Below are 9,406 nucleotides of genomic sequence, written 5' to 3'. Positions count from 1 at the left end.
GTACGCGACCCAACAGGATGATGCGCAAAGCTGGGCGCTGTGAAAAGGAGCCCCACATACCAACAAATGGAAATCAGTTGCGGTCGAGAACATCAAATGAATTCCGCAACAAGTATTCCCCACCCACCAGCAGTGCGTGCATTGAGTTGCGCGATAGATTTCAGCGAGTAAGAGAGGTAGAAAAGGGGCACGAATGAGCAACTTGGTCAGAACACTTGTGTTCCGAGGGGTGGCAAGCATATCTCTCGTCAGTCTGAATTCGGTCCCGTGCGACCGCTAGGCCGGCCCGCTGGAAGCTGATTTGGTGCCCCTGTGTTCGATGCCAAAAATGAAGTAGTCTACAGGAAAAGGTAGGGTACCATGCACGTCGTCTCTCTCTAACAAGGCGACGACGGGATTAAGCTGTAGAAGGAATCTATTGAGATCTTGCTTTTGATGAGTGGAGTGTCACAGATGTCCGCTACAGTGACTACTAAATTCTCCGACTAGGCCGTTTCCTCTCTTTCATTCACAGTCTTTCATGCTGTACGGAATTGGTGAGACCAATAATTACTGACGCCTCCGCTGGAATTCAGGGACAGTGTTCTACAGAACTGGACAAGAAGCATTCCATAAGTGTGAAAGAAGCCCGTGCCCTTCTGAGTCTTGCCAAACACAAACAATCTTTGTTCCCCATAATCCTAAGCTGCCAGTGCGTTACAATTGTTGCATTTTGTGTCGAACAAGTATCACCAGGTTCAGTTCCAAGCTCGGCGCGCAGTCACCTTTAGCTGAACAATGGAACGGCAAACTTCCGGTGGCACAGGCTTCCCGCCTTGCCGTAGCTTTCCATAGAGGCGCGCTGCGACCGGAAGCCAGACGGAGAAGTCGAGACAAAAAGAGAACTCTAATACATATCCGAGCAACCATGCGGCTTCTACTCAACTAAATTCTAGTGTGACCGAAGATGAAATGATGACTTTTGCTGGTCTCGTCTGAAGCGTGGTAGCACTCAGGTCTTTGCTCATGAGCCCGTCAGCATCGCTGGGACTTTCACACATCGGATGTGCACGACGAGCATGATTATATCGCTTTTCGACACACAGCGCATGCGGTCTGTTAGTCCGATCATCTCAGCTTGAATAGTCGAGACAACTACACACCTCATTTGGTGACGCAGAAATGGACGCTGCACACACAATATCGAATGTCATTTCTAATGGCTTGGGGAGAACTCAGTGTGCCAGAGATTACACCGGTGACTGCCCAAAAACTTAACCAAAAATCCTTTGCGAAGAGTCCATCAGCAGTGACGCTTCATGCAAGCTACTGAACGTAGTCAGTAGGGTCCATGGAGTCCTCGTCCGCATGCCATAAAACAAAACGTGCCCGGGGCCACTTCACGACAACATCCTGTGCAACACCGGCTACATAAGCGTGCTTCATCGTCCACGCATAACAACCCTTCGCGGACACAAAGAGGAACAAACAATCCTCTGGAAGTAGCAAACCAGAACCCGCACCGCTTCGTCATGCTACGTTCGACCCCATGTAAGCACAGCTCTCTCAACAACTATATCGCGAACAACAGTTTACATTTTCACGTACAAATGATTTGACGACGCACGCGACGCGACGAAAATTGATCTGCACTTTCCTGCGTGCGCATGCAATCGCCACCGATAAGATACATGACTAAGCGGGATGACGACACGAATACAATTGTCTGATTCTCTTTCCGCTGAATAAACGTTTAACGCTGGCCCACCTCAAATCCTTCGAATGTGCATCCCCTACGTTCACTCGCAGCCGTACACCGGTTTCGATTGTACACATCCACTGATCGGCTCGCATTCGGTGCCCAAGCGTTTTACAAGAAAATGCTTTAGAAAAACCGAAAACGCTGACAGCGTATCCAGCAACTAAACGGGTAGTGAACTGTTTTATTCGCCGTCTAGTTCCTCACCCTTTAGATGCTGTTGAAGCAGAGTAGGAAAAAATGCCCCGACGTAAACGAATGTGCAAACGTATATCAGCCCGTCTCAAAATATACCTTCTACGTTGCAATTCGATGCAGTCGCCAAATGCCGCTCCAATCTCAACAATCGAGCTACGAATTACAATCCCACACTACGAGTTTTTTTCACGAAGTGCCGGCGTGATGGAAGCACTCAACATGATCGTTCATTTTACACTCACGTCGCCGTCAGAGCAGCATCGAGTTCCCCAGTTGATCGACGACGGTGTTCTTGAGAATCGTCGCGTCGCCTTCTGATCTGACTCCATCTAACACTGTCTGCATTCGATACTTGTTTGAGTTTCGCTTTTGCAAAGCGTATGACGCAACCAGTAAATCGTTTTGGTGTTCCTCTGTCTCTCCCTCAATCACCGTCCAAATTCTCACAGTCCAACTCTCGAAGTGTTCTGCCGTTCCGACACCTGACACACCTCGAATCTCTCCAGTTAATCACATCAGACCCAAGAAAACTTGACAAACACGCGCGCCAAAGGAGTTCAGCTGATTGATACAGTCACTTGGTGCGCCGGTTGCGGGTAAGACAACCTGCTAACGATGACAGTGTTAAGGACGTTGATTGGCACCATGCTGTAGTCAGCTGCCCACTTAAACTTTCCATCGTCAACTCCCGGCAAGCAGGGGCCCCTGCCAGGGGCCCTCCATCACTACCTCGCTTGCGACAGAGACGCCGCTCAGTTTCATGCATCTCTCACCTTGTGGCCGAAGTGTCTGACGAGGACCACGTGTTGAGAACTAGCGTCAGGACGTCATCGGTGTGTACTTCACGTTATCAACATCTCCTTCAGCTGACCTTGAGGCGTCTAGTCTGCGACAAGGCGCCGCAGTCAGTCTTTGTTCTCTTCACGTCTCCGTTTACCGCAACTTCGTCCTCATCACCCTCCCTCTCATCCCGTTTGCCCGACTGCAGAAACGCAGACTCGGTTACTGGACAACATCTCACAAGCGCGACGTCACAGCAACTGCCGATGAGTAACTTGGAACCGATGACAGCTGCATGTGAGGCTACAATCACACTGCACTAGCACTGGTGCCTGCGGGCTTCCTGAGCCGGCTCCCCCGCTTGTCGTTCAGCAGATCCGCTGTTACCGTCTCGCACCCCGCGAACGCCCGGGCACTTGTACCAAGTCGGGATATGCTCGGCTGTTGCTGCAGCCTCCCCGTGCCAAAACGGTGCGACAGTTTGTTATTTTCCCAACGGCCCACAACGAAGAACCATCCGGTTTGTGGCCACAAGTGACTGGGACAAAACCCTCTGTTCACATCCGCGGGTCCCGTGGGGCGCTTTCCCGTCATCGGGATCCGAACCGCAGGGTCGAGGTTGCAGCACGTGATCATCGTCGGACTCGGAAACTATGGGCCCCTTTTCGATTTGCTTCATCCTTGCCGTAGCTCGGGCGCGGGAGTATGCAACTTCACTTGTTCAAGCGTGGAACATGCAATTTCCTGCAAGCTGTTATTCGATGGGCCATCGAAAAATGTCTGTAGACCACAACGTGATTGGTCGACACTTCTGCATCGCGATGGACGCCCCATGCGACCGGTATTTCCAGGTCCCGTGCACCAGTCGAGACGGCTGTTCGCCCCCTCAGATTCACATCCTGAGTAATCGCTAGAAGCTTGACGCTCCTCGCTTCTCGGAATTTGAGCATCTTTCTCCTTCTCACGAGAAAGGGTAGGGAACGTTGGCGGAGCCGAGTTCATGCGCGAAACCGGAGGCAACCGGAAGGGTTCGTCTTGCTCCGCACTACCCTCTGGCTCTTCTTGGGGCTGTCTCCGCGACTTTTCACTCGTTTCATCAATGGCTTCACAACAGCCAGTATCGCAGCTCTCTTCCACAATAGGACCATCCACTACACTCTCCACCACCGCAATTCTGGGAGACCTCGGGGTGCGGTCGGCCGGTTTGTTAACATTTCCTTCTGGAGCTCTTTCGGCGACGCCAACTGGAACGCAATCTTGCACCTGAACTTCATGCGCCCAACTGTGAACATGCCCAACGTGGCGTAACCCACCTTGTCCCCAAACTGGCCATGATCCTCGGAGTTCCGATGGCATTAGAATCCCGGAAGCAGGCACTCCTTGTCCGAATCCAAGAGTCGCCTCTTGTCCTCCGTCGAGACGACAAGAATGCCCCGCTGATGGAAGAAAGAAGTACGGCCCTGCCGGTTCTGCAACCGGGCCTGTTATTGAGAAAGGGGAACACAGAAGCATGGATGGACCAGCTGGATGGAACTGAACCTGTGACGGCAATAGTTCTGGAACTGAGGCGCTTACAAAAATGACCGGTGGTAGTGGCCCAGGTCCGAAAGTCTCTTGCTCCTTTCTCTGGGGATAAATCGCGAAATCTTGTACAACATGCCTTGCGGCTGCAGCAAGTAGCGACGCGTCCTCGTGCGGAAGACCCTCGTTCAGCCCCAGTTCAGTACATATGGGCGACACAGGCCAGCTATGTCCTTGCAATCCACCTGCAGAGCAGTCGAGACTCGTTGCGCCGTGGCAATACGCCGGAGCAAACGGCGGCGAGACAACTGTTACACAGCTCCCTTGTGAGGATGCATGTGGTGCAAGTGATCCAAACAAACCCCCGGACGAGAGGGGGGGGGCCACGTCCAACATCGCTCTGATGCCGGCGGGGTCTGGTTGACCAACAGCAGCTGTGAATCCGGTTTCACCGACTGGTAATTCTGCTTGTCCTGCTGAGGCAGCCAAAGGCCGTGTGCCTGCTGATCTCCTTTCACGTAGCCCTTTATCCGCATTTTGTTGCACGTGTCCTGCGTTACCAGTCACATTTTTCTGCACATTCGTGCCCCTGTCCTCTGAAGTGCCAGCAGGAGTGGAGACTGTCTCTCGGCCCCAATCCCACTTTCCTCTCCGTCGCTGGGATTGCGCCACGGTAGAAATCCCCTGGACCGTGGCATCTACAACAGGGAGTATCGGCTGATTCAACGCTTTTTCGCCTCGATTGGCATGCATGTCTGGGACACTCCGGCAGTGTTTTTCATCATCTTGAGACCAAGATCTTATATTTGCTCCCCCTAAGCAAACACCTGCCGGAGTCATTGCTGGGGAAACTCCTCCTTTATCGTCTAGCGTTTGTGTCCTACAGAACACCGTGCCACGTATTGCACAGCCAGGTCGCCCTCGCGTTTGCGCGTTTGTCAAGGCAGCAGTGAGACGCCCCGGTAGTAGATAAGCACCGGATGAGGAAACTGGATTTGGTTGTTTTGGAGTAGTCAAAGGGCCACCTTTAGGTTGCATAGCCTCTCTTGGCGGCTGCTCATCGACTGAATGCCAGTGTTGCCTGATCCGCGTTGGCGATGACCCTTGACTTCGCCGTATTTCAACCTCTGCTGTAGGTACTGGGGCGTTGACGTTCCTCGCATCGGCGTTCCGATCACTGGCATCTCCCCAAGGGCTGACAAGCAGCGGCACTGAGCATGTCGCTGGTTTGAAAGCCGTAGACGAGTCGATACAACCGGAAGTCTGACGCGAAGTCCTCTCCTCTGGTAACCCCCGGCCATCCCCACAACGGAACGGATGTGAAGGCAGGGAGGAAAAAGAAAGAGGCGGCGGCGGAGGAATTGGAGGAGCACGCTTCCAAGTTCCAGTTGTGTCACGGGAGCGTCCTGATCTGCCGGACCCTAGGAAGCTAACTACGAGCATAGAACGCGCTGCTTCGATAACTGGCCTGCCTTGCGTGTTGTGCCGTGAAGCGTGACACTCGACCCCAGCGCGCTCTCCACGTGCGGCTGACGTCACTGCGACGACCCCTGAGTGGTCTGAGATGTCCTCGCAGCCTCCACTGTGTTCACTTGTGTCCGCTCCTCGACTTCGACTCTCTCGAAGAGTATGCACAGATGATGGTAGTCTACCACTTTGAGGGCTCTGTGTGCCTTCAGGTGCACTTCTGCAGATGCCGAACGACTTCTTTGCACCAACACCAGCAGGAAAGTCCATCTCCGGAATTCCAGCCGAGCACGAAGACGACGGTGAAAGAACCGATGGACTCACATCACACACATACGACCTGAACTGAGCTTTCATGCTTTTCGCAATTTTCAGAGAAACTCTTGTTTTTTCCGATGATAGATGACCTTCAGGGAAACTAGAGAATCTGGGCCTTGAACAGATTTCCGAGGGACGCTTCACAGCGATGTCTTCATTTTGTTCCATCACCCCAAAGAGAGGTTTCATTCGCCGCGGAATGTCATGGGAATCGTGCCCGCCTCCATCTTCAGTAGGTGACGGCTGCGAGGAAGTCGGCGTTGCGCAATCATGGGTAGAGAATTCTGACGTGCGGCAGATGTGAGAACATGTAACTGGTATTGCCTGCTCCCGCATGCACGCGCCGGTTGTCCGCGGTGCCGGGCGAGACAAAGGAAAAGGCGCCGGAGGTGCGTATATTGGTTGAGAAAATGACATGACTGATGCGGCAAACGAAGAGCACGCCGATGGCGACGCTGGTGCAGGTGACGGTGGGCTGCCGTAAGGTGTCGGGCCAGAACATGTCCCTTTCGGACATCCGTTAATGTCCATCGTGGCAAGCGAGCCGAATAACTGGCAGGTCGGCGATCCCGCGGTGTGCAGTGGGGATCGGCACACCACCGCTGGTGAGCTCCTTTGTTCATCGCCCCCGCGGCCGCAAGACTGCTGACTGGCAGATGCAGATGCTGACGGCCTCGTAGATGTTAAAGACGGACCACATGTGTCATTATCTGCAACAACGCGCTCTCCACCCCAAGAAGCGAGGTCGGCGACGCCAACCGCGTGCCGGCATCCATCGCTCACTCTGCTGAACACAAGAGAGCAAGGATTCAGTGGAATCGCACATAGTGGAGAACCGCAGTTTGATCATGACGGTTATGTGTGGGGGTTCAGCATTCGCTTCCGGAACTCATCCGCAGGTATATCCAAAGCATTTAAGAAGAGGCGCATGCTTAGAAACTTCAGAGCTACCCAGCAACTAGATTTTCAGCTGTCTCCGCCTGTGGCGATACTCGCCACTACGACACTTCGAACATCCGAAAAGGTCTGCTGCCACTGTCGGAAACAGAACAGATGATCGGAGGCTTGACATGCGACAAAACAGTCATAGACCTGCGTACGCAGCTGCCGTCAGAAAACAGGAGTGCCCATTTTCTCACTTGCCGTGACCAGCAGGCCAGAAGATGCAAATCTGTGTCTTATATATCTCGCCCGTTCCCCTCAAGTCGACAAGACCGTGTGCGAAAGCGCAGTTCTCTCCGCGGTCACACCGTCCTTCTCGGAAAGCCCGACAGAGGCGAGTCTTCGTGAGGTTAGGAGGCGTGCGCAACTCCTCCGGACTGTGTGCAAACTGGCAAGACGCTCCATGCTTGCAGCGGCCTTGGCGCAAAAACCTGCACATTTTAGTCTTAAAAAAAAACGTGGAGATCGGGGTCCCTCCCAACGACGCTGGCACCAGGACATTGTCGGGAGTAGCGGGCGGCTGCATGAACACAACATACCAACGTGCGATTTCCCAAATCAAATGGTGCGGCTGCACGACACCTCAGAGTCTTATCCCTCTGTTAACTTTCAGATTACGTAGCGCACATGGGGCGACCCCGCTGCGGTTTCCCAGCCACGTCGCGGCTCACATGTTGCTTTGGCCCTATCACAGCCGAACAAAAACGACAGGGGAGCGTATTCGGATCCCAACAAAGCACAACCGCATGAGATTTTCTATAGGGCCGCACTTGTGGATTACTCGCTGCAAACCATTTTTCTACGCAACCGGCCGTGCTTCAGGTTGTTTAACGAGGTACCGGCACGTAGCGCTTCGAGCGTCAGCCTATTCCGGCATCAGGGGGGACCGTCCGTCGCCAAATGTCACTATTTTCCATACTCGTCGTTCTCTCTCTGTGCTATGGTTCGCTAGCAGATGTGAAAAGCAGAAAGGCAACAACAGTGAATGTCAACCACCTTACGAAGAACAGTGACACGTCACCATACCACTTACCGGTGTTATGCGGCCGCTCAAACTTTGCTCCTGCGCTCCTTTTGCGGGCGGAAATGTTTCGCTGGTGCCTTTCGAGAGTGCTTCTCTACACTGACCGAGCCCCCCAGCCTCCTTCCTTTGGCCAGAGTCAGAGAAGTTAGCCTGTGTCAACTCCAAATCCTCGCCATCTGGGATAGAAACAGACTTCGCCGCAGACGTTTTCTCACCATGTTTCACCCGGCGTCTTCGCCCGCGCCTCCGTGAATCCTCTTGCGATCCTGACACTCTATCACAAGCTTGCTCCATAGAGTGCACTCGTGTCGCTATCGTGCTCACAGCCCCGGTCAACCGCCCTGCGGCCTCAAGCGCTTCCTCCCCAAGTTCTTGGGTGCTACTGGCCGATCCGCTTCTTTCAGCGACTCCCCCAACGGTTCCCCAACCGCACTGGTCGAGTGGTTCGCTGCACGACGCCATAAACCCACGATCCTTCCTTTCTACGCGGCTTCTCTTCCTACGCCTGCCTTTCCGAGCCATCGCTGACTGATCAAACCGGAACTGCCGCGGGTAAAGCAAGGCCGACGTGATGCTAGTTTGTCTAAATGTGCGAAGTCATCTCCAACGAGGCGATACACGTGTTGACGCAGACGACGACAGGGACACCTGAGCAACTCGCCCAGTGCTCTCCAATAGTGATACAAGGGAAAACATACAATGTCACGAAGATGAGAGCCCTCCCGCTTGGCTGGTCAGATCCGTTGGTAGCCTCCATACTAGAGGAATTCAGGGTGTGCTTGTTGTGGCATGAGGCATAGCAGCGTAATTCGCACAAACACGTCGCCAGCTTCGCATATCGACAACCGACCACACAACCCCTTACGCTCTTCGGTTTCAGACAACTGCTCGTAACCAAACTCACTGTGACGAACGAATTCGTTGTGTGGACACTGCTGCGAAGAAACGAAGTAAAGTGAAAATGGCGGACAAATTTTATTCGTTCATTACCGTCTTCCCCCCGCGGACGATAGCGGCGAAGAAAAACAGGTACCCCTTTGTCAACGTCGTCTCCTTGCAGACGGTCTAGGCCAGTGTCCTGCACTAGATCGTAGCCTCAAACTATAGGGGAATCTGCAACAGCAGATATGATTCAAAGAGTCGCTCGCATTTCTTGCAGTACTGCATCCGCCAACGGGCCTGGCCCCCTTCTCAGCCTTCCGAAAAAAATACCCTGCCAGGCAAGGCCACAAACAAGTCCAGTATCGCTGCGGAACCGGACAACTATGAGGCACGGGGCACCTTGGAAAGGGCCAGACCTTTTTGCAACAACGAAATGTTACGCTGCGAATATCATAGCACTGTAAAGCCCACACTTCACCTGTCACCCTGAGACCTCTACGAATGTTCAATGGTCAGCGCCAACCGCGCAACGGTGA

The 9,406-nt window shown here is 53.4% G+C and overlaps 1 protein-coding gene across 1 annotated transcript; it reads right to left on the bottom strand.

Moving 5' to 3' along the window:
- Window positions 1-1,047: 1,047 nt before the first annotated feature.
- Window positions 1,048-9,393, bottom strand: TGME49_253790 (zinc finger (CCCH type) motif-containing protein). Its single transcript, XM_018781026.1, has 3 exons — window positions 7,998-9,393; window positions 7,162-7,484; window positions 1,048-6,809 (listed from the first exon to the last, which is right to left on the bottom strand). Exons 1-3 carry the CDS (start codon window positions 8,508-8,510, stop codon window positions 3,392-3,394), a joined length of 4,254 nt encoding a protein of 1,417 aa, XP_018638165.1. The 5' UTR covers window positions 8,511-9,393; the 3' UTR covers window positions 1,048-3,391.
- Between the last annotated feature and the right edge of the window lie 13 nt (window positions 9,394-9,406).

This window comes from Toxoplasma gondii, chromosome III (genome assembly GCF_000006565.2).
Source record: "Toxoplasma gondii ME49 chromosome III, whole genome shotgun sequence".
Classification (NCBI taxonomy): domain Eukaryota; phylum Apicomplexa; class Conoidasida; order Eucoccidiorida; family Sarcocystidae; genus Toxoplasma; species Toxoplasma gondii.
Note: the sequence above shows the minus strand (reverse complement) of the source record. Positions and strands in the feature narration are given on the sequence as shown.